The 26108-nt window shown below is 37.9% G+C and overlaps 1 protein-coding gene across 5 annotated transcripts in view; it reads left to right on the top strand.

Annotated features, from left to right (window-relative positions):
- Nucleotides 1-462: 462 nt before the first annotated feature.
- The window catches only part of MAP2K5 (mitogen-activated protein kinase kinase 5), a 305505-nt gene continuing 279859 nt past the window's right edge, over nucleotides 463-26108 (top strand). For all 5 annotated transcript variants that reach the window (XR_012486952.1, XR_012486953.1, XR_012486954.1 and 2 more), the window contains exons 1-2: nucleotides 463-1422; nucleotides 14819-14867. Coding sequence is in view for 2 of the 5 variants with exons in the window: in XM_074294728.1 (XP_074150829.1) it covers nucleotides 1288-1422; nucleotides 14819-14867 (184 nt within the window). In the remaining 3 variants the exon portion in view is untranslated. The remainder of the gene's footprint in view (nucleotides 1423-14818; nucleotides 14868-26108) is intronic.

Genomic DNA, 26108 nt, shown 5'->3' with positions numbered 1-26108 from the left:
GGGAGAATTTGTAGGGTGGAAATAAAGTAGCACACAGGAGAGTGCCCACAAGCAGATACAGAAACCGGGCGCGTGCCGAGCTGGGCAAGGGCAGAGAGCACGAGCTCATCTCGCTCCTTCTCGGTGTATCCCCAGCACACACCGACCCCCGGCACCTCCCAAACAACAAGGTGGCGGGGGACCACGCCGTCATCCGCGTCCCCGCCAACCAACCTTGCAGCCGCCCAAGAGAAGCCTACACAGCTTTCTCACACTGCCCGCAGCCTCGTTTTGATCACTTCCAACCCCGCTCGGCGATTTTTCCCCCCCCAGCCGAGGAAGCTCCGCCAGTCTGGGGCGGCGGCCTGAGCCCTACGGATGCCCATGGGCGGGGCCGGGAACTGAGGGAAAGATGTGGGCTAGTGCCCTCTTCCAACATGGCGCCAGAGGAGTCGTTCCCACTGCTCGCCCGCTCTCCGGGTTCCGGCTCCGCGCAATTTGGTTCCGGAGTAAAATCTCCCCCTTACTTCTTCCTCCCTCTCCTCTTCCTCTTCCTCCTCCCTGCTCCCTGCTCCCTGCTCCCTGCACCCTCCTCCTCCTCCTTCTCTTCCTCTTCTCCCTGGGGCCGCCGGCCCCGCCGCCGTCGCCGTTTCTTGGGAACGCTCCAAGCTTGGAGCTGGCCGCGGGCAGAACTGCCCAGCTCCCACATAGCGCTGGGAGGGGGTAGCGGCTCGGCGCGCTCCTCCTCGTCTCCCTTTGGCTTCCTCTTCCTCCAGGGGTAGCAAAGCCATTTCCCCTGAGCCGTCTCCCCCGCTTCCCACGGGGGCTGACTCCCAGCGGGAGGCCGGATCGGATTCACTCACCCCGCCCTCCCCAACTCCGGAGCACTCCGCACCCCGTGGATCCCGGTTAGCCTGCGCCCCCACCTGTGCGCAAGTCCCGGGTGAGCACCGGGCTCTCACTGCTCAGACGGGGGCTCGAGGCAGGCTGTGCCCCCTAACTCTTCCCTCCTGCCGCTCCACATCATACTCCCAACAGCCCCCCTTCCACCATCCTAGCCCCCTCCGTCTCTCCACGATCTCCTCCTTCCTCCTAACCCCCTCACAGCCTCCTGACCTCCTCCTCCTCCCTCTCAACCTGTCCCTTTCTCCATCCTCCTCACTCTGCCCCCATCCTCTTCCTATTTATTCCCCCCCCCATCACTTTTCCCACTCTCTGGCCCTTCACTCCCCATTCATGCCTCCCAAAGGGGCCGGGAGGGCCTCTCTCCTCCCCCCTCCCCCAAGGATGTGAGCCCAGCGGGCGGGAATGCTGTGGCTGGCCCTTGGCCCTTCTCGTGCCATGGAGAGCCAGGTGCTGGTGATTCGAATCAAGATCCCGGACGGTGGAGCCGTGGACTGGACAGTGCACTCTGGGCCTCAGCTGCTTTTCCGGGATGTGCTGGTGAGTGGTCAGCCCCACGCGGAACTCTCAGGCTAAGTGAAACTCCTCCGAGCGCCTGCAGCATTCTCCAACTTCTTCCCACGCCGCGCTTTCACTGGGCGCAGAGAAGGAGCTAGCCTTATTGTCACTTCCTGGGCTGTCAGCTGAGACGCTCAGAATGCCTTCTTCTAGAATCCTAACTCCAGGAATTTTCCTATACAGTGTCCATTTTAACTGATGTATTCTACTTCTAAGTAAACTGAGGCCCAAAGGCCTAAGTGACTTCTATGACGTTAGTCCCCGCAACTCTGGAAGCAGAGTCCAGCTTCAGAGAGCACCCTTAACTCGGGGAAAAGGGAGCGGAGACACCCGTTCTTAGTGTGGGGCAGCACACACACAGATTATCTAGAAACACTCACCGGCTGCCTAAAGGACCGCTGTGTGGCAGTACGCAGAGTGCGATACACCTTGTATGAGTCACTTTTAACTAGGTTGGGGCGTGTGGTGGGACCCGGGGCCCTGCGTTCTGTTCTTCACCGCTTTTTCTCATCTGTAAAACCATGAGCCTGGATTGGCTCTAACTTTCTGTCATTCTGACTCCTTTTGAATAGGCCTTTAAGGGGCCCACCCGGACTTCACTGGCAGGAAATAATCTGGACATTTGTCTTTCGAGTTTCCAGAACCTCGCTAGGTTCATAGATCCCAATCCTGGGAAGCGTTTTCGTGGGAGAACTTGATCTTTTAGATGTTTAGGGAGCTTGATGCGCTGGGGCAGAGAAGTAACACTCGGTGGGACAGGTGGAGATGTATGGTCTGGGCCCATTTTAAATGGAGGCTCTGACAGGAGAAAGGATAACCAGCAGGAGAAGAAATTCAAAATTGCCTTGGAAGGTAGTATGGGCTTTGGCGTTAGGGCAGATAATCATTATAACAAGTGATTTTTAATGTGGAAAATTTGTCCTTTGAGAAAATATTCAAAAAGTGTAATTTAATTAAAGTAATTCAACAGATATTATCTATTATATGAAGACTCCAGAGTGTAAAGTTTAGATAAGATAGGGAATAAGACATGCCTTAGTATTTAAATGACTCCATGATATCCTTCAAATGGTTAACCTCCAGTGAAGGTCATAACTGATAACACCTTATTTTAATCTTGTATAATTCTTGTCTTGAAATCTTTGCCAAGGACCTGCCCAGTGTGCTGAAGCCTCTTCTTGGGTCTCATTAGATTTTGTGGGTATCACTGCAGCCCTCAAACTGTCAGTTACCCCTTGATCTCACTAAGTGACCAGGACTTCTTTTCTAATTGTATAGTTTCTTGATATCTATGAATGAGATGAAGTGAGATCTTTCAAGACAGTTGTGAAAATTGAGTAAGGCTTCATCTACTTCAGAGTTTGAGTAGGCCTGAAGGACTTTGAGCATTGATTCAAGGGCATAATTGAGTCCCCTTCCTGCTATCCTCCCATGACACAATTTCCTCCCTATTTCAATCAAATATGGGCAACTGCATACTTATTGGTCAAGTTCAATTTCATGGGTAGATCTGACGTTTAGAATGTAAGACTCTCAGCCAATGAGGATGAGGGTCTGTGGTGGAAGGGGGCGTTTTGCGTTAGGGATTAAAGGGGCTACCCTGCCCACAGGAGGCGTTTCCTCTCTCTGCTTGAGGGGTGGTTCACCCTTCTCCCAATAATGTACAATAAACTTTGCTTTACTGTAGAGACCTCTCCAGCTTTTTTATTAAATGGTGTTCCCTCACCATTTCCATACCACACACCTATGATGCCACTTCTTGATTGCTTCCACCATTTGCAGGGTGCTTCAGTCGATGCCCACTTCGTGTGTCCGTGGTTCATTAGGCCACCAAGCATTTTGATTCATTGGAGAAAGATCCATAGTCACAGAGCATCACTGAAAGACAGTTTGGGATAAAAAAAAGGGGGGGGAGGTACTTGGGGGTCAGGAAACATAGGGATTTCCTGAAAGTACCATATAGTTATCTGAGTGTGACCTGGCCTAATCTCATTCTGTTCATTTCTGGGCTTAGTTTCTGTCCATCTACATCAGTGGTCCTCAAACTTTTAAAATAGGGAGCCAGTTCACTGTCCCTCAGACTGTTGGAGGGTCAGACTATAATAAAAACAAAAACTATAAACAAAATCCTATGCACGCTGCATATATCTTATTTTGAAGTGAAGAAACAAAGTGGGAACAAATACAATATTGAAAATGAAGTAAAGTTAAATCAACAAACTTATCAGTATTTCAATGGGAACATGGGCCTGCTTTTGGCTAATGAGATGGTCAGTGTCTGGTTCCATGTTTGTCACTGCTAGTCATAACAAGTGATGCAAGTGTGCATCTGTTAGTCTTGATCTGGTTGGAGATTTCAAATATTTCATTCTAGAAAAAGTCTGTCACATACATAAGTGCTGCCAAAGACCGTTGCCATTTTGAGTGCATGGTTCCTGAGATGAGGATATGTCTCAGAGGGGAGAATGCATAGAAATTATGAAGGCTGCTTGACTTGGATGCGTCTTTCAGAGAGTCACAATTCTGCAGTTCAGCCAGTTCCATTTGGTAAATTGTATCCACATTTTCAATGTCAATAGAAAATGGGTAACAGAAAAGCTGTATGTCCTGTTCATGGAGATGAAGCTCTTTAAATCTAAATTGGAACTCCTTTTGCAATTTTTCCAATGAATCCACACATGTTTTGTTTGGGAATGCAATCAGCGGCTTTTCTGCTAACAGATTTTGAGTTGTGGGGAGATGGCAGAAGTTTTCCTCTTTCACTTGTTTGATGAGGAGGCCTCATTTTACTTCAAATGCTTTGACATGTGATTGCATATCACCGATGAGCTTCCCCTTTCCTTGAAGTTGAATATTGAAATTGTTGAGTAGCTCTGTTACATCTGTCAGAAAGGCAAGGTGTCATTTCCATTCTGCATCATTGAGCTCTGGTACTTCTTTTGGTTTTTGAAAGCAGAAAAGTTGTAATCTGTGGAAGTAAGTCATAGAAATGTTTCAAAACTCTCCCTCGACTCAGCTACGGACTTCTGTGTGATATAGAACATCTTCATACTCAACATTTAGCTCAGACAGAAATTCCTGAAATTGATTTATTGCACTAGCTTTAATGAAGTTAACGCAAGATACCACAATTTTCATAACAGAGTCCCACTTCAGTGATTTACTACACAGCGCTTGTTGGTGGATGAGGCAGTGTAAGGCTATTGGATGAGAATGGTTATGTTTGTCCATCTCTTGGTTAATGCGAGCAGTTACGCCTTTCTTAGACCCCACCATGCTAGGGGCACCATCAGTTGTCACGCTGGCTAGTTTAGCACAGTCCAGCTCCAAACCATTCATAGTTTGGCAAATCTTTTCATAGATACCTTCTCCTGTAGTTGTTCCTTTGATGCTTTGCAGTGCAGCAAGCTCTTCTATGACTTCAAAATAATCATTCGTCCCACGAATAAAAATCAGAAGTTATACAGAATTCCAAACATCATTGCTTTCGTCAAATGCCAAGGAAAAATATGAAATTTTTTCTGTGGAGTTTTGCAAATGCTGATGCAGATTGTCTCCCATTTCTTCAATCCTCCGTGTAATTGTAGGTCCTGAAAGACTCACTGTACTAAATAAATCAGCCTTCTCTGGATACATCTCTTTGGCAAGAAAGAAGGCATTCTTTAACAGATTCTCCCTCCACAAATGGTCTAGCTTGGCAACTTGAAAACTTGCTCGCAGTGATGAAATATTTAGCTGCTTCTACTTCACAAAAATATTTTGCTGAGTTGTCAATATATTTTTCAGTTTTAATATTTTATCTTTTCTTACTTCTCCAACCAATCATATTTATCTTTATGTTGAGTTTCATAGTGTCAACGCAAATTATATTCTTTGAACACAGACACTATATTCTGGCATATCAGACATACAGCTCTTTCCTTGTACTGCATGAAAAAGTAATCATAAGTCCACTGTTCTTTGAATATCCTACACTCCAAGTCAAATTTTCTTTTTCTTGACATCATTATTTCTAAGGGATTTCAAATTGCTATTAGTAAAATACATACATACATACATATATATATATATATATATCGCTACAAAAACAATATACCAGCAATAACTTTGCCCATACAGAGACATACAGACTGCAAGGCCCAACTTCCTCCAAGCTGCCTCTGTGCTGTGATGCCTCCATTTCCTGCACTCTCTCTCCTGCTTCAGACCTTCACTGCACACAAGTCACCGCTCAAGTGGCCCTCCCAAATTCCCTGGCTTCCTCTGAATCCTAGGATCATTTCTTATGATCCAGCGCTACATGATCATATGTGCTGCACTCGTAATTTATCATAATCGCAGGCAAGACTGTGCATATATGTATATAACTGCATGATATGCTGTATGTGCAGAATGAGCTTCAGTGACAAATCGTACATTGGGGCTTCTGAGGGAGGTCATCATGTGACTTGAAGCTGTACAAGTGTATGGGGATCTGGAGGGGAATGAAGCAGTTCACCAGCTCTACACCCCCTCCTACTCAGGATAAGTAGGGGGGGGCACTAAGGTCAGACCCCAGTGATTATAAGGTGATGACATATGTTAGCAATATTCCATCTCTTTATGAAACTACAGAATATACACACAATCATAAAACTGATGACCACAACAGTCAGACATGAGGTCACTATGGATACAGGGCCAAGGCCTGCAGCCTGGTACCAGGAGTCAGTATTGTAACATGTGCTAAAAAGGAAGCCGTTACATTGTCATTACAGCATAATGACAATGATAGAGTCAAGCTGGGACTTGAAGTACTAACTGTTACTATACTGGAGCACCAGACACAGCCCATATATTCCCCCTGCAGCGGCCGTGACATGTGCAGCATGGACTGTACATCCCTAGTGCCTGTCTGTTGTGGTAGCTTCCGTTACTTTACAAGGTCGCCGGCTGTCAGTTCTCTGTCTTCTGTATCTCTCTCCCTTCCCTACACCATATACCCCAGTCTGGGAACTCACCACACCTTGGTATCTCCTCACACTGTCTCCGCTGCCTCAGCCCAGTGCCAGAAGTGTGTGTTGCTAAGGCAAGTTTAAGTAGAAAGTCAATTCTGGTCTGATTTTACCATAACCTGGCAGGCCGCATAAACATCCTCCGTGGGCCGGATCTGGCCTGAGGGCTGTAGTTTGAGGACCCCTGGTCTCCAGTGTCTGTCCGATAACGTACTAATAAATTAGCTCAAGGAGCTGTCATAAATAGGACAATAGGAACTTTTCATTTTTTTTTTTTCCTGTATAGATTGTTAGTAGTTAATCTCATTAAAGAAGCTTTGAAATATTCCAGGACTTGATGCAATATAGCAAATAAAATTAATAAAGGTAAAGTTGTTGAGGTATATGGCTTTGAGAAAAATCATTTTATTATCAGTGATGCTTATAACTATTGTAAAGTCAAGACTGTAAACATCAGTAAAGCCAGAGACCCTAGTGAAAAGGAGGAGACCCTCTTTATTGGCACACAACAAATATGAAGTCTTGTATGATTAACTATATTAAGAAAAGTGGTTAGCATTCAGGTGAGACTATTCATGGTCCTCTCTGATAATTAAGGAATGTTAATTCTTTTGTGAGATCTATCTGCATCTTCTCTAATCTATGCTAAAGAATCAAAGCTACCAGATTTGCTTTCTCCTTAGAAGAAATTAAAAATTGACCTGATTGCACAAGAACAAGCAAGGACAGGTGACATAATTTTGGGTGATAGTGTCAAGAAAATTTGTATAGCTTAAAGATAGCAAATAGATGTTCTGGTAATATCTCAGGAGTTACCATTATGAGAGATAACAACTTTTCTTTTAATCATAACTTTGACTCAGGAAAAGCTAAATTCCTGAGCTCAATTCAAGAACGTAGAAAGGTGACTTTAAGTAGATTAAATAATCAATTACAATATGAAATCATACAATTTAAAATCAGCTATAAAGTAGAATTAATTTTAATTTCTCACAGTATAATTATATTTATAAATAGCACTAAGACTGCCTTCTGTAGCCATCTCTATTCTTTTTGGACTCCACATATGATATTATGTATGACAACAGTAACATTTGTTTTGCATCTCATGTGACATTAAGCATAAAAGAATGAACAAAATTACCATTTTGTTGCCTTTATAAAGGTATCTCCTCCCCACTGAGGGGTTAAGTGACTTGTCCAGGGTCACACAGCTAAGAATTATTAAGTGTCAGAGGCCAGATTTGAACTCAGGTCCTCCTGACATCACTGAGCCACCTAGCTGCCCTTATAAAGGAATCTTGTATGATGTTAACCCATGCCCAGGAAACACCTTGTAGGAGAACCTTTAAGGCTGTTTTCTGCTCTAACAGTAAAGATGTTTGTTTATAGTAAAATTTATAGTAAAGAAGCTATTCACAACAGGAATTTTTTTATTCTCCACAACTTTCAAGTCAGTTGTGTAACTATGACAAACAGAATCATAGACTCTCAAAATTGGAAGAGACATCAAAAGCCCATTGGACTAATTCATACTTTAAAAAGTCACTAATATTTTCATCAAATGGATTTTCATCAAGTGGTTATTCAGCCTCTGCTTGAGGTGGAACCCTGTACTTCTTGAGGCAGCTTTTTTCAGTTTGGGATTGTTCTAATTGTTAGCAATTTTTTCCTTGCATAAACTTACCTGTCTCTTTTCAACTTCTACCCATTAAAGCTATTATATCTTCCCCAGCAAGTTGTCTTATCTCTAGAGTAAATTTCCAGTTCCTTCAAATGATCCTCAAATGACAGGATCTCAAGACCCTTCACTATCCTGGTTTCCCTTCTTTTTGCCTTCCTTGTTAATGTCCAACTTAATAGCCTCAGATTGTATTACCTTTTTTTAGTTGTTATATTATTGACTTTGCAGTGCATTAAAATTTCCAAATCTTTTACAAAATTTTAATCCTGCCACTTTCACCATGTACTTATGAAGGTGATTTAAGCTTAAATTATTTTGTAGAAAATCATTTAATAAATTCTCTTCTCATATTTTTATCAAGGATGCCCTCAACATCTGTGTAGATCATTTTCATAAAAATTTTGTAAAGATGAAAAAATACAGATAAGTTATAGCCCCATCAAGCTATCAATCAACATTTACCAAGTGCCTACTGTGTACCAGGCATTGTGCTAAGCAGTGGGGTTACAAAAAGGCAAAAAGACAGTCCTTGCCCTCCAGGAACTCACAATCTAATGGGAGAATATGACAAACAAATATATAAACAAGCAATATAGACAACAAATAGGAGGTAATTAGCAGAGGGAAGGCATTAGAATTAACAGGTCTCTGGAAAGGCTTCCTGTAGAAGGTGGCTTCTTAATTGGGATTTAAAGGAAGTCAAGAAGCACATGTCAGCATTTCAAGCATGAGGGCTAGAGAAATTGTCCAGAGCCAAGAGATGAAGTGTCTTGTTCAATTGAGTAACAAGGAGGCCAAGGCCACTGCCTTGAAGAGTGAATGTCAAAGAGTAAGATTTAAGAAGAAGACTGCAGAGGTAGGAGGAGCTTAGTTTATGAAGGGCTTTGAATGCCAAACACATGATTTTGTACTTGATCCTGAAAACAATAGGGAGCTACTGGTGTTTATTGAGCAAAATAGTTAACATTATTAGGCCTGCACATTAGGAATATCACTTTGGTGATTTAGTAACTGAAATAGAGGATTGATTGCAGTGAAGAGAGGCCTGAGAAAGGTAGATCCATCTAATAAATGATTGTTTCTTTTTGAAAATCAATCAATATATTTTTTTAAAATCAATACTTTAAAAAGCAAGTTTAAATTTATTATATAATTATGTACTTGATCAAGTAGATATCCTCTTTCTACTTTTGTTATCTTTAGTGCTATTTCCACTTCTTTAGGTAGCAAATTGGGGACTAAGGTTAAGAACACAAATATGGTTCCACCATTGTCATAATGAAAATAAGTTTATTTTACTCTTATTTTGTTCAGTTTTTCATGTTTGTTACCCTTTTTTCAGTTTCTCCTATAAATGTTTTGGGGATGATGTGCCTTTTTTGGATATGATGCTAATTTTTCAGAAAAGTGTGTATATGTGTGTGTGTATGTGTGTTTATGTAAACATGTGTGTAGATAAATGTAATTAATGGTAAGTAAATTATAAGAAGTATAATCCACCTATTTTCTTTTCTCCTTCTTTGGCAAGGAAATTGGAGTTAAGTGACTTTCTTAGAGTCACACAGCTATTAAGTATTAAGTGTCTGGGTATAGATTTGAACTCATGTCCTCTTGACTCCAGGGTCAGTGCTCTATCTACTGTGCCATCTAGCAGCTGCACCCTCCACTTTCTTAAACTTATCTCAATTAGTTAATGGATCATTGATTTTGATTTTTTTTTTTTTTTCAAACCACATTCTGTCACTCTTGAGCCCTAATTTATTCAGGGATTAAAGACTGGAACTGTAATGTGCCGTTGTCTCCAGAAACTGCCGATTGCTCTCTGGGCTACAGGAGAGAATTCTTCCTCCAGGGAGCCGCCTCAACTCTGGCCTAGAGCAGAGACTCTTCTTTCCTCCAGAGAGCCGCCTCAAGTCTGGTCCAGACAAGACTGTCTCTGAGTGCCACTCTCTTTTATCCTCCCAGAGAATGGGCGTGGGATAATGCAAGGGCTTCTGGAAAAATTACTTCAACCAATGAACTTGCTCCTCCTAAGCATGCAAGCTCCTCCCCAGGAGTTCACAAGAAAAACTCCCAGTAAAGGCCAAAACTAGAGAATTGTTAAGTACCGACTTAGCACTTAGTAAGAACCTAATATCTCATTATCTCATTAGCACTTAGTAAGAACCTAACATGGAACTATGATTTTCATTGGCATAAGGAATTCTTGATTGAGGAAACTTTCTATACCAATGCAAGTCAGCATCTTCTTAACAATTTAGAAAGTTTTCTCAGCCAGAAATATGCCATATCTTCCCTGTTATGACCTAAACAAATTAAAAAGTAATTGGGAAATATTTCTATTTTTCTATTTGAATTTGAACCACTTGCCTCATATGTAGCATCAGGCTTTGAAGCCAGTTTATTATCTACTATTCTGTGTTGTCTCATCTTATATGCTTTCAAGTTATACTTTGGCCAGGCTGTTTCCATTTTGTGTTTTTATTCTTCTCACCATGTATATCTGTTCTGTTTAGTGTTTATGTTGATGGACTCATGATGTACTGGACTCATGCATTCAAGCTATTTAAAATTTTTTAGTCTTATCAGTTATTTACAAATAAAAATATGCCAAATTTTTAGATCAACTACCACAGAAGTTATCTTTTACAACTTTTGAATAATTGTATAAGTAATATGATTCCGTTGCTTTTCCCTGGTCACTTAAATTCTTTATTGACACACTACAATTGTAGTATCTTAGAAGATACAATCTCATTATAGAATGACTTTGAGTTAGTTAGACAGCTCCAGAATGTTCCATTGTTTTCTTATAGAGCTTTCACTAGCCTGATAATACCTTTTATACTTTATACATGGTGAAGGATTTGATTGTTCATACCAGATCTGTTTTTTTAAATAATATTTTATTTTTTTCAATTACATGTGAAGACAATTTTCAACATTCATTTTTTGAAAGATTTTGAGTTCCAAATTTTTCTCCCTTTCTTCCTCCCTTTTCTCCTTCCTAAGGCAACAAGCATATTATATATGTGTAGTCATGTGAAACATTTCCACATTAGTCTGAATCTGTTCTTGTAAGGTTAATTTTTTTCCTCTTAAGAGTAAATTGTGGCCAAGAAGCAATATTTCTCAAGTCTAAGGTATCATAATAATTTAAGAGAATTTTATTTTATTGTGTGGATTAATTTTAATAGCATTCCCCCCCCCCCATACATGTACATTCTTTTTTTTTTTTTTTTTTTTCTTTTTTTGCTGAGGCAATTGGGATTAAGTTACTTGTCTAAGGTCACATAGCTAGGAAGTGCTAAGTGTCTTGAGGTCGGATTTGAATTCAGGTCCTCCTGACTTCAGCACTAATGTTCCTATCTAATCTATAGTCCTTTGGATACAGTTCCAAATTGCTCTCCAGAATGGTTGGATCATTTCAGAATTCTACCAACAATGCATTAGTGTCCCCATTCAAACATCCCCTCCAATAATTATCATCTTTTCCTGTCATCCAAGCCAATCTGAGAGATATAATGTCTTAGAGATGTCATAATTTGCATTTCTCTAATCAATAGTGATTTAGAGCACCTTTTAATATGGATAAAAGTTGATGGGGTTCTATTGGCAGTCAGAAAGTTGTGGGAATTCCCTTTTGTTCAGTGCTGGTCCTTCATGAAAGAATTCATTTTTTTTTTTAAATTTTATTTATAATTTTTTTGACATTATATATGCATGAGTAATTTTTTTATAACATTATCCCTTGTATTCATTTTTCCAAATTACCCCCTCCCTCCCTTTACTCACTCCCCTTGATGACAGGCAATCCCATATATTTTACATGTGTTACAATATAACCTAGATACAATATATGTGTGTAGATACCATTTTCTTTTTGCACATTAAGTATTAGATTCTGAAGGTATAAGTAACCTGGGTAGATAGACAGTAGTTCTAACAGTTTACATTCACTTCCCAGTGTTCCTTCTCTGGGTGTAGTTGTTCATGAAAGAATTCATGAATCCAAAGAGTTTTAAATGGCAAAAATGGAAGTTTATCGTTGGATGAGAAGTCAGCTTTGCTAGAAAAACTGACTTCTTCAGTGACAAAGTCCTACTAGGGAAATGGAGACTGGCACTGAGAGGAAAATGTCTTCTCTGGGGAGAGGAGTGCTGGCTGGCAGCTATGCCCTACTCTAGACTTCTGCAAGGATCAGGAGTTTGGAAATATCTGTTAGTAGAAAAACCTGAGGCTCAGGTTTCAGATTGAATAGAAAGCCAAAGTCCCCAGGCCTAGATCTCCAGTTGAATGGAAATCACTTTTTAAAGGCTTCTGGAATTTGGAATTCCCTGAAAAGGGTCTGCATTAATGGGATAATTTGCCTTAGAAAAGGCCCAGCCAGGAGGATATGTTCTCATAGACTCTCTAGAGTTTGTGGGGAGGGGAACGCCTGGAATCAAAGGGGACAGAATTTCAGAGTGTTAATTTTACAGATCAAAAGGGAACACAGTCTCAGGCCCCCGTCAAATTTATTTTTCTGAGAATTGTCTGTTCATATCCTTTGACTATTTATCAATTGAAGAATGGCTTTTATTCTTGTAAATTTGAGCCAGTTCTCTAAATATTTTTAAAATGAGGCTTTTATCAGAAAAACTGGCTATAAAATATTTTCCTCAGCTTTCTTCTTGCCTTGTAATCTTGGCTGCATTGATTTTGTTTGTGCAAAGCCCTTTTAACTTAATTTAGTCAAAATTATTATCCATTTTATTTTTCATAATGTTCTCTAGTTCTTTAGCTATAAATTCCTCCCTTTTCCACGGATCTCAGAGGTACACTGGCATGTGGGTTAATTTTTGAGAAAAAATTATGTTGTAAATATAATCTTGTTATTCAAATTGACAAGACAGCAGAGTAAAATTAACTTTAGAAGAAAGTTGCATTCATTCTGCTAAGTGCCACATTCCTGAGACTCTAAAAACAGACTTCAGCTAGCCTGTTGGCTGATTATAGTCTTGGATTTAGGGTTAGAATTAGGAGGCACATGTTTAGTGTTAGAATTGGGCATTTAGGGTCACAACCAACTTCCTAATTTATCAAAGACAACTGTTTTAGTGCTTACATTTTAACTCTTCTCCAGTGAGTAAAAGTTTGGGAGAGAGAGGGCAGAGATGAGATTAGATCTATTGTGTTGGACTTGGACACAATGGAATATCAAGTTTTCCAAAGACCCCATGTGTCTTAGTTGTCTGCAAATCATTCCTAGCGTGCTTCTCTTATTATGGATAAAGCTGCAGCTGTATCAGATAACAAGGACTTTAAAGTTCTTATATTAAAAAGGTAGACTTAGTTCACTGGTTGTTAACATTTCTAGATTGTTCAGTCAGTGGTATTTTTCAGTTGCTCTGAAGTAAAGTAAAACAGCATCTTAGACTTCACCTAGTATAAGCTCTAAGACTATATAATCTTTTTAATTCTTTGTAAAATGTGTTTGGGCCAAGCTTATCTTTTCAGCACTACTGTTTTGTACTAGATGTGTGACCTTGGACAAGTCACTTAATAGATATTAGGAAGAGACTAAGCCTGAATTTCCTCCTCTATAAAATGTGGATAATGATGTGTACCATACTTCTTATACTACTTAAGTGTTCCTGGGCAACTAGGAGGTGAAGTGAATAGAGTGTCTTCCTGAGTTTGAATCTGGCCCCAGACACTAGCTATATGACCCTGGACATGTTACTTAAGCCTGTTTCCTCATCTGCTAAGTGAGCAGGAGAAGAAAATGGTAAGCCACTTCTGTATCCTTGTCAAAAAAACAAAAACAAAACTTCAGATATGACTAAAAACAACTTAACAATATGCCTACTTTACTTACAAATGAAATAATGTATGTAGAGTATTTTGTAAACTATAAAGCAGTAGAGAATATAATCTGCCACTATCATCCTTATCTTAAAAGTTCAGTTTTTGAATGTTTATAATGGAAATCTGGAAAGAGACAGCACTTTATCTGGTCTTTTATTGAGGGACTTGAAGGCATTCAAAAGGCAGAGGCTATGAGAATGAGCATTTTAAGCATGAAGGCAAGAGATGGGATGGGAGAGGAGCCAAGGATGGAATAAATAATTTTATAGAGGGCATCTAGTAGATGCTCAGTAGAATATCTAATTAGCCTCAAAAGATAGGTTTGAACTAACTCATGAAGGTTTTCACATATATGGATCTTTGTAGTTTATCCTAGAATTAATGGGGTTTCTTGAAGAAGAACTTCTTGAAGAACCACTGGAGTTTCTTAAGCTGGGAAGTAACATGATCATACCTGTGCTTTCAGAATGTCAGTATAGCAGTTCAGAGGATGATGGATTGGAGGAACAAAAGACTAGATTTGGCAAGACCACTTAGGAACCTCAGCTATAATTTCCCAAGCAAAAGATGTTGTTGAGGAGTGGTTAGAGGGTGAATGGAGAGAAAGGGACAGATGGGAGAAATGAATGAATGAAAAACCATGATTTTCTTTTAGAGTAGAGATTTTTTTTTCCTCATGGAGTAATTAGTGCTTTAAATACCTGGATATGAATAGATTGAATTAAGCTGTGAGATAACATTTTTACAAAGATTGAAAATATTTTTCCTGGGCTTTCTTATTCATTGAAGATGAATTGCCTACATGTGGACAATTAAAAAGATGTCTAATTGTATCCTTTCTCTGTTTTAGGATGTGATAGGCCAGGTTTTGCCTGATGCAACAACTACAGCATTTGAATGTGAGTATGGCTTATATACTTTATTTTTTTCTTTTTTCTTCCTTTTTTTTTTTTTTTTTGTATATTTCTGCAGTAATTCTTCAAAGGGTTTATAGCTTGTGTTACTTTTAAAACTGACAAATATAGAGTATTTATGATCATCATATGGTACATTTAAATATTTATAAATTAATGCAAGTTTAATGATGATACTGAACTGAGTAATATTTTCTTATTTAATCACATCTTGAGTGTGCATATTTCTATAATATAGCTTTAATTACCAACATGACCTTTATCTGCTCTTGCTTCTCACTGGAATAATATTGCTGGAACTAAATGAAAAGTGTAAACTACCTGTAGGCTGATGAATATTGATTAAGAGGTTTTAATCCATTGTAGCTTTTAAAAACTGCAACAAAGTGGAGCTTTTAAACAAATATTGACTAGACTAACAGTGTTGCAGCTGGCTTCTTCAGGGCCACTAGGTGGTGGCAGCAAACACATTGGATCTTTGGATTTGACTCAGAAATTGTCCTGGTTGGGCAGCAAGAGGAGCAGAGATTGGGCACCAAGTAGGTTACTAACTAAGAGGACCAAATTTAGGTTTTAATTGAGATAAACATGTACCCCAGGAAACTAAAGGGGCAAATGCAGAATATAGTACATCATAGATTCTAGACAGAAAGGGATCAGAGAATGCTGGTGACTATCATTGAAAGGCATGGATCATCTTAGAAAATGATTTTATTTGCTCTTAGATTATATTTACTCTTAGATTTATATTATATTTACATCTAAGATGTAAATATATTATAAATATAATGAAGATTATATTTACTCAGTACTTCTTAATCATTTCTGTTGGTTATTTGATCTTCCAAACCTAGCAAAGGTTCATTTCATAAACATATTTTCAAGGCTTACCCATTTCTTCAGTTGAAAAAAAATTGATATCTTTAAAAATGTATATCAACTTTATTTCTGAATTTGACTCTTTTTCCTCATTCAGTGTGTACTCTCTTATAGCAAAGAATAAAAAAAAAAATTCAACAAAATTACATTTCTTCCTTTTTTAAAATTCATGTTAGCTTCAAATATGTTACTTATACATAGATGTGAAAAACTTACATAAAGAGAAATTATTTTATGCAAATTTAAAACATCATTCTGAGAATAGCTTTCACCAGATTATATAAAGGGTTTATGGCCAAAAATAAGTATGAAATCTCTGTACTCCTTGATTTTGGATTACCTGCCACTTTGAATACAATACAAGCTCATCTTCATCAAAGATGAATTCAAGTTAGAAGTTGAATATACAGTTGATTTATCTCTACTGTGCTTATTAGCAAATATGTAAACTTTCACTCAGGGGTTTGAAATCAGAGTTATGAATTTATAGTTCCTTTTTGACATTTCACCCTTTGGCACTAGTTTTAATGTTGAGCCTGTACCCTAGCAACATCTTGAGATTTTAGGTCAATGAGACATTTACTAGTCCTGAACAAGTCATAACCTCTGTTGCCTCAATTTCCTAATCTGTAAAATGGGGATATTAATAGCATCTACCTTCCAGGGTTGTGAAGAGCAAATGAGGTAGTGACTGTAAAGTTCTTAGTGTAGTGTCTGGTCCATAGTAAACATTAAATAAATATTAACTATTATTGTTATTAATTATATTTACTTGGCAACCAAAAAAAAGACTGTTTTGTGTTAATTAAGCGATCATTTATGTGGAACATGGCAACCAGGTAGAAGAACACAAAGTAACTTGATTTACTTGGCTTCCTTACATTTAAAGCCCAGCTCAAAAGGGGATTCTACTGCCAATTCTATTACTAACTTACTGTGTGATGCAGGGAAAGTCATTTAAAATGTCTAGCCCTTTCTTTTCTTCACTTTTAAAATGAGAAGTTGAATTAAAATCCTTGAAATTCTAATATTCAATAATTCTAAACATTTTTTTGTTGAAAGTGTCTATTCAGAAAGGGCATTGTATTGGATATCAGGAGGACTTGGTTCTAGTCTTAGCTTAAATTAATTATGTAGCAAACAATAGAAGTTTCATATTCATATTTCCATCCAAGTCTCTTCTCCAAAATAATTTATGATGACTTTTGAATCATCTTCTATTTTCAGAAATATTGCTTTCCACAATTTGTGTTAAAAAATCAATAATTGAGTGTAAAAATTTTTTGTCAGTCTCAAATTCTTTAATGACTCTTTTGGTTCATATATATTTGAAAGAATAAAGGGAATGTAATAGTTAGCATTTGATCATTCCTCTTTGTGATGCTATTTCTAAGAGGATGAAGAACAGAATAATCCAGGCCTGTTGCTTTTGGCTTATTCTTTGTGCCCATAGTCCTGTTTCTCTACTCAACTCCCCTTCTGCTTCTCCTAGGGAATAACAGTGATTATGCTTCCAACTTATAGATAAATATCACATTTAGAGTAAAAGCTTATTTGCTTATATAGTCATAGAAACCTTTAGATGTTTACAATTTCATTAGTAGATTAATGAGTATTCAAGTGAATGGGGTGATAATAATCAGCAATCTGTACTAATGAGTTTCTTGTGGGGATTGCCTAGTCCTTGGCCTGCTTTTCTACAGGTTAGAAGTTTCTGTAAAATAACAGCTTAGTTTAGAATATGGAATTGCTAGACGCTTAGACCTCCTAAAGTACTTGGCAAGCCCAGAGTATTTTAAACTTTTAGGAATTGCTGGATTAACTCTCTTTCTTCTTGAACTATTACCATTCTGTACAAAGCTCTGAAGGATTCTGGTTTCGGTTATTTTTTTAAAATCCAACTCAGATACTGATTTGTGTCCTAAAAATATGTGGTCATTTATAAAAAATTTTCTGAGTATTGTAGGTTCTTAAAGTTGAGCAGAGAAAATCTCTTAATGCAGAATAATGAAGTAAAAATAGAAAAACCAATCAGATACAATAAAAGTTTATATTTTAAAATATAATTAAAAGAAATCTAGTAGCATAATTTTAATTTAATAACAGCATAAGTTAGTAGCAGCTAGCATATATTAATCAGTATTGAAAATAACCAGATGATACAGTGAATAAAATGCTAGGCTTAGAGTCGGAAAGAACTGAATTAAACTCTTGCCTCAACCATTTACTAGCTATGACCCTTAGCAAGTTACTTAAACTCTTTGTATTTTAATTTCTTTATTTATAAAATGGATAATATTAGTACCTACCTCCCAGGGTTGTTCTGACAATCAAATGAGATATTGTATGTAATTGGTGTTCAGTTGTTTCAGTCATATCCAATTTGAGGTTTTCTTGGCAAATATCCTGGAGTGGTTTACCATTTTTCTCTTCCAGCTTATTTCACAGATGAGGAAACTGAGGTAGACAGGATGAAGTCCTGTGTCCTGTATCACACAGCCACAGGAAGTATCTGAGTCTGAATTTGAACTCAGCTCTTCCTGACTTCAGACAAGGTGTGCCATCCACTGTGCCCCTCAATACCTAATATAACAGGTGTTATATGTCTGTTGGCTATCATGATTAATACAAAATCAAATGTAGGTTAATAATGTAGATTGATAAACAAATTACTATTAAGAACTTTCCACATTGTACGCAATGAGAAGAAATATGATGTGGTGGATTGGGGGCTGGCTTTGGAGTCAAAAAGACCTGGTCCTCATGTTCCTTAGCTGTCTAAGCTATGAGACCTGGACAAGTTGATCAGTCTTTCAGTGCCCAGACAGCTTTTTTTTTTTTTTTTTTTTTAATAGACATACACACATATGTATGTGTGTATGTGTTTTTTTCCCCTCCCAATTACATGTTAAAACAAATTTTAAACTTTTTTCATTTTTTAAAGTTTTGAGTTCCAGATTCTATTTCTTCCTTCTTGAGATAGTAAGTGATCAGACATGTTATATCTGACAATTATGTTAAAATCTTTCCGTATTAGTCATTTTGCACAAGAAGACTCAAAAAAAAAAAAAAAGAATGAAAGAAAGTGAAAAATAGCATGCTTTAGTCTGCATTCAAACTAGTAGTTCTCTCTTTGGAGGCAGATAGTCTGCTTTATCATTAGTTCTTTGGGATTATCTTGGATCATTGTATTGCTGAGAATAGCTAAGTCATTCATAGTTCTTTATCAAGCAATATTGCTGATACTGTGTACAATGTTCTTCTCGGTCTGTTTTGATTCACTTTGTACCAGTTCATGTATGTCTTTCCAGTTTTTTTTTAATCGTCCTGCTTGTCATTTTTTATAGCACAATAAGATGCCATTGCAATCATATGCCATACAAGGCTTGATTAGCCATTCCCCAATTGATGGGCAGGCATCGCTTTGATTTCTAATACTTAGCTTCCACAAAAAGAGCTACTATAAATATTCTTGTACAAATAGGTTACACACACACACACACACACACACACACACACACACACACATCCTTTTTTAAAATGTCTTTGGAATATAGATCTAGTAGTGGTATTATTGGATCAGAATTTTATGGCCCTTGAGGCATAGTTCCATATTGTTCTCCAGAATGGTTGGATCATTTCATACCTCCACCAATAGTGGATTAGTGTCCTAGTTTTCCCACATCCCCACCCATATCCAGCATTTTCCTTTTTTTGTCATTTTACTCAATCTGATAAATGTGAGGTAGTATCTCAAGAATTGTTTTGATTTGCATTTCTCTGATCAATAATGATCTTAGAGCAATTTTTCATATGACTGCAGATAATTTTGATTTTTGCCAGATACCTTTCTAAGACTATAAATTGTAGAAGGTGCATACTTCCTATTATGACTTTCTTTCATCAATGAAAATCACAAATATGCTTTTAAAAATTATATAACAATGTAGCTAGCTACTAATTGAAATGAAACTTGGTTTAATCACTTAACACTATTTTTGATGATGATAATGAAAGTTCAAATAGGTTTTAGTGCTATAAAAGGAGAATCTTGTTATATTAGCTATTTTAATTTTTGGATGACTTTATTCTGAATCTTCCTTGTAAGGATCTTATAACTTCTCATCAAAACATAAAAATGATAGAGATAGAGGTTCGCAAGAGTTTTGTGGAAAATACGATTTGACAGTGGAAATTGGAGGCTCCAATCATGAGAACTTTTCTAATTTCTAGTCTTTGGCTTCCCTAATTTGTGTAGCAATATTTTCCTTTCTTTCCTCTCTTTGGAAAATGAGTCTTTTTTAGTTTTCTGATTAATTCTTAATTGGCATTGAAGATTTGTAACAAAGGATGTTTAATAAATAATTCTAATTTTCTATTTATTTTTGTATCTAGATTGCTTTTATATGAATCTCATGTGATTCACTGCCACTTCAGTAGGTGTATGTTTTGCTGTTAGTCCCATAGCTTCTGCTGCTATTTATATAGTTAGCATTATGTTTGCCATTTTTACCACCTCTTTACCTGAGGCTGCATTTCTTCTACTATTGGGCCTTTATGTTCTTTTTGTTTCTCTTTTGGATTGCATGTTGCTCCAAATAAAATCACCGACAACATATGGCCTGTTATGATTCTCTTTTCCTAAACTCTGCCATTTTGTATATTTGTGACACACTGCAGATTTTGTGAAGATTGCTTCATAATATTTGTTTACCATCTGCTGCACTCTATTTGGTATCTTGCTAGGATTTTTTCCTCCATTTTAAGTGACATTAACAAAATCCAGTCAGTACATAGATTCTCTGGTTCTACTTTTGCTTCCCTAATGTGCTGGAAAATCATATTACTATGCTTCAGGCAACTAGAGAAGCCTGGAATTCTGGTTGTAAACCAGTATATCAGATTATTTCCCCCCCTCTCCCTTTTTTTGGGTCATATCTAGTTATGCTTTTTGGTCAGATGGCAAATAATTTCCATATATAAGGCAAAAATAGTTTTGAATACTCAGATAATTTCCCTTTACTCTTCTTCATTTGAGGCCCCACTAGACTGTTGGATACTTGAAAGGTTATGGAATGAGAGTTAAGAAACTGGGCTTCTAGTCTTTACTTCTGTCATATCTTAAACTGGTTGACCTTATAGATGTCAGTTCAACTCTGTAGACCTCAGGTTCCTCATCTATAAAATTGGACTAGATGATCTCCAAATTTCCTCTGTCTCTAACATATAATCATTTTGTTTTTTAATAAAACGTTTAGAACTGACTTGAGTGAACTCTGTAAAATTTGTGTAAAATTACAAAAATCATATCGCCTTTGATATGCAAAAACCCAGGCTCCAAATGGTCTGTCATTCTCTCAGAGGGAGATAAGCAGTACCATTCAAGGGCAAATAAAACTCCTATTGATCTTTTAGGAAGTCATATTCTAAGAAAAAACTTCATATTCAATTGAGAAATCCTGGTCTGATTATCAAACTTCTTCCCCCCAGACTTACCCATAAAATAGACCTTTTCTTAACCATTCTTTGCAGATTTTCTCCATGAGAGAATAGGCCTGATAAGGAAAAAACCTCTTAGTGTAAAATAAACCACTTACTTTTGCCACAAAACTTGGGGTTACTGAATGCTTTCGTTTTGGAACCTGATTATTGGAACAGAAAGGATCTCATTCATTCATTCATGCACCTTATCAGTACCATGCATTGCACTTTGATATGTTTTCATGAATTTTTATGCTGTTTTTGTTGTCTTTTTAGTTGTTGAAAATTTTAATTCAATAAGCCTGATTATTTTTACTCTTATTTTGCCTTTAAATAATTGGTTAGTTATAGTCTCATGGTCTAAACATCTAGTTTTCCTTTCAATGTAGGTTAAATGAGAAAGAGAGTAGCCTTCCTTCCTTCTTTCCTCCCTCCCTCCTTCCCTCCCTCCCTCCCTTTTTAAATTGTAGCTTTTTATTTACAAGATATATGCATGGGTAATTTTTCAGCACTGACAATTGCAAAACCTTTTATTCCAATTTTCCCCCTCCTTCCCCCCACTCCTCCCCCAGATGGCAGGTAGACTAATGCATGTTAAATGTTGAAATATATGTTAAATACTATATATATATATATATATATATGTATGTATGTATGTATACACACACACATATACATGTCCATACAGTTTTTTTTTGGTGTGTGTGTTTTTTTTTGTTTTTGAGACTGGGGTTAAGTGACTTGCTCAGGGTCACACAGCTAGGAAGTGTTAAGTGTCTGAGACCAGATTTGAACACTGGTCCTCCTGAATTCAAGGCTGGTGCTCTATCCACTGCGCCACCTAGCTGCCCCCCATACAATTATTTTTGCTGTACATAAACTTTGAAATAATGTACAATTAGCCTGTGAAAGAAATCAAGAATGCAGGCGGACAAAAATAGAGGGATTTGGAATACTATGCAGTGGTTCATACTCATTTCCCAGAGTTCTTTTGCTGGGTGTAGCTGGTTTTATTCATTGTTGAACAAATGGAGCTGATTTGAGTAGTCTATTTTTCAATGTAATTATCTGTTTAAATAAAATAAAACTGCAAATCATAGCTGAGTATTTAACATGGGGTTTTCTTGACAAAGATACTGGAATGATTTGCTTTTTCCTTCTCCAACTTATTTTACATATGAGGAAACTTAGGCAAACAGGAGTAAGGGACTTCCCCTGGATCACATAGCTAATAAGTTTTGATGAGGGGGGAATGATGAGGGGAGACCCTGAAATTCTCTCTCTAAAACTCCTTCAAGGAAAAAGTCTTCTTAAACCCTGCCTCTGTAAAGGACCCCCGCAGGAGGGAAACAGGATAAACAGCTTCATTCTGATTAAGCCTCCCATTGAATTAAAGATCAGCCTAGAGACATTCAGTTCTAAGATTCTCTATTCTAATTCCAGCTCAAGCTGCACCAACCATCATCAAAAGCAAACCCCATCTTGTAGCCAAGGCCTCAATTATAAAACAAGCGAACTTGGGCCTCAGTCCTTGCAGAGGACCTAATATGCCAAGGAATCTCTCTCTCTCCCCCTGGCATAGCAGCAACCTCTGCCTGATGAAATGATATTCTCTTTCAGCTTTACCCTCTCTTTTATTTTTTTCTCACCTATTTCCCTAACAAGATTTTATATCTCTCTGTTGGGATTTCTGTACTGGAAACTTTCTCTGCCAGGACTCCTCCACTAGAAACTTTACTTCTCTGTCAGGACCTTGCCATTAAGGAATTCAGTTTTTCTATTCATGCATAGCAAAGGCTGATTTCCTAATACCAACAATAAACTTTTCCGGTTCATAAACTCCTTTATGAAGGACCTCTGTGCCACCAGAAGGGGTTCCCACAACTCTTTACCCTGTTTTGAATCCCAGGGGATTTAGGGGAGCCTAACCTCATCATTTAACTCCTGACCACCAGGAACCCTAATCTCATCAGTTTCAGAGGATGTATTTGAATTCATGAAGATAAACTCCAGGCCCAGCACTTTATCCAATGTAACTACACCTAGCTGTCCTTTTCTTTTGTTGTTGTTTGTAACCTTTTATTTTTTTTTCCACAGCTGATTATCCCTGATATGTAAGAGGGTTTGTTTGTTTTTGCTAAATGCTCAATTTATTTAACAAAATAGCTGTTTCTTTCTTTCTTTCTTTCTTTCTTTCTTTCTTTCTTTCTTTCTTTCTTTCTTTCTTTCTTTCTTTCTTTCTTTCTTTCTTTCTTTCTTTCTCTCTTTCTTTCTCTCTCTCTCTCTCTCTCTCTCTCTCTCTCTCTCTCTCTCTCTCTCTGTCTCTCTGTCTCTCTGTCTCTCTCCCCTTATTTATTTATTTATGTATGTATTTATTTTTGGTTGCCAAATTGCTAGATATATGCTGTTCTTTATTTATAGTTGATCCAGGTATCTGGATTTACCTCTCAAATTTGACTAATCACCTCTTTAAAATATTTTTACTTGAGCTCAACAAACATAAGCAACTCCTAAAGTGTGTAAAATGTTGTAGTAGATATGGAAAAAATACAAAGTTTTGATAAGGCTCAGTCCTTGTGATGAGGTGTGAGAAGAGACGTGGGAGATCCCCTCTGGTAGGAGTTGCAGGTCCTATGGAAAGAATTCACAGACCTGAAATCTTTGGCAAAAGGAATTTTATTTACCTTAGGAAGACAGCTTGCTAGGAAGTCAGCCTTCTTACTGGACAGGAAATATAGCAAAGATAGGTTACACTGAGAAGAGAATATCTCCAACAGTTGGCTATGTCCTGTTAGGACATCTGTGAAGATTTGAGGCTTGGGGCTTCTTTCAATTCGATTCAAAATTGAATGAGATTACTTATATATGACCATGAAAGACTTTGAAGGCCAGAAAAAGCTTAATTTTTACTAATTAGGCTGTAGGAGGAACCATTGAAAAGATAAGTTAAGTTTGGCAAATACAACATAGAAGGGCCTGATTATTTACTCTTATTTTGCCTTTAAATAATTTGTTAGTTATAGTCTCATGGTCCAAACATCCAGTTTTCTTCTCAATGTAGATTAAATAAGGAAGAGAGTAGTGTCTATTTTTCATTGTAATTATCTGCATTGTAAAACTGCATTTAAATCCTAGCTGAGTATGTAACATTAAAGATACAGTCTTAGAAAATTGCTTGAAGTATTGAGAGGTTAAATTACTTGCCACACAGTCAAAGTAGACCCCAAATCTTTCCTAGTTCAAGGCCAGACCTTCATCTTTTGTCCCTAAAGGTCTTTCATTACCCATGTGATCTAATTTTGGTTTCATCTCTAAGTTTAAGAAGAGTGCTTATTTCTACTTATCCTAAGTTGTCATTGATATTAGTTTTCTCTTGGGACAGCTTGGAGACATTTTAGATTTACATTAAAAGTCCCTCTGAACAAAGTTTGTCTTGAAGTCTCAGTCTTCCTTAGTGTCAAAGTCTCCCTTTAGCCCAAAGAATCATTTTCTCCTCCCTCAGACTTTGCTATTTAAAATATTCCTTCTAGGTTAAAGTTTCCTTTTTTTTAAGGGATCCTATTTCCTCTGCTTCATTGATACAGAAGTATAGAAAGTAAAAAAACTTACTTAATTGTATAAGTTACTAATATGAAACTACTCAAGTATTGTTTCCAGACATGAAAAGGTTTCTCAGCTACTTTACTAACATCAGAAGTAACCTTCCTTTATTATTTGGATTTTTTTTATTATAGTTTTTTTATTTCCAAGATATATGCATGGGTAATTTTTCAGCTTTGACAATTGCAAAACCTTTTGTTCCAGTTTTTCCCCTCTTCCCTCCATCCCCTCCCCCAGATGGCAGGTTGACCCATACATGTTAAATATGTTAAAGTATAAATTAAATACAATATATGTATACATGTCCATACAGTTATTTTGCTGTACAAAAAGAATCAGACTTTGAAATAGTGTACAATTAACCTGTGAAGTGATGAGGTCTAGAATTGGGGTACCTAAATGAAATTAGGGTTTAATTGATGTCTAGCGGCAGGTTTGGGGTACAGGGAGTCAAATAGAGCTCCCTTGCAACCCCTTTGGATTCGGCGCAAGGATACAGAGTAAAATGAGGTCTAGTGGCCGCTCAGAGTCCCCTATAAAGGAATTTACAGACCTGAAAACCTAGATTGATAAAAGAGGTTTGGAAGTAAGGTTAAAGTCTAGTTAATAAAAGGTCTTAGGTAAAGAGAAGAGGGCACCGGAAACAGTGTTCCAGTGGACAGAGAGTCTGTGCCAGGCATGGTGCTAGCATGTTTCGATCCTCTGGGAAGAGAGGACTCCAGCTTGCCTCTTTTATAATGAGAGATTTAGCTAAAGGGGTCTGTGGGTGAAGTCCCAAGTTGGCTTCTAGCTGGGTTTCAGTTAGGGCTAGAATTTGCTTGGTGAGAGTTGGGAAACCTGAGCAGATCATTAGAATGGGCTGGGACAGCCCAAGTTGGCTCAGATATGGTGGGGGGCTGGGACAGGCCTGGATCTTCTATTGGAATTCAAAGGGGTGCTTTTGACCAGGATTTGTGAATCAAAGGTCCTAGCTTCTTGAATTGATAATGCATCAGCCAGGAAGGGTTGGGAATCAGAAAAGAATAAATCAATCTGAAAGGACTAGTTTCTTAAAGGGGCTACAACCTGCATCAGAAGGAAATCCAAAATGCAGGCGGACAAAAATAGAGGGATTGGAAATTCTATGTAGTGGTTCATAGTCATCTCCCAGAGTTCTTTTGCTGAGTGTAGCTGGTTCAGTTCATTACTGCTCCATTGGAACTGATTTGGTTCATCTCATTGTTGGAGAGGGCCACATCCATCAGAATTGATCATCATACAGTATTG

This window comes from Sminthopsis crassicaudata, chromosome 2 (genome assembly GCF_048593235.1).
Source record: "Sminthopsis crassicaudata isolate SCR6 chromosome 2, ASM4859323v1, whole genome shotgun sequence".
NCBI lineage: Eukaryota > Metazoa > Chordata > Mammalia > Dasyuromorphia > Dasyuridae > Sminthopsis > Sminthopsis crassicaudata.
This window is presented reverse-complemented; position numbering and strand designations above follow the sequence as displayed.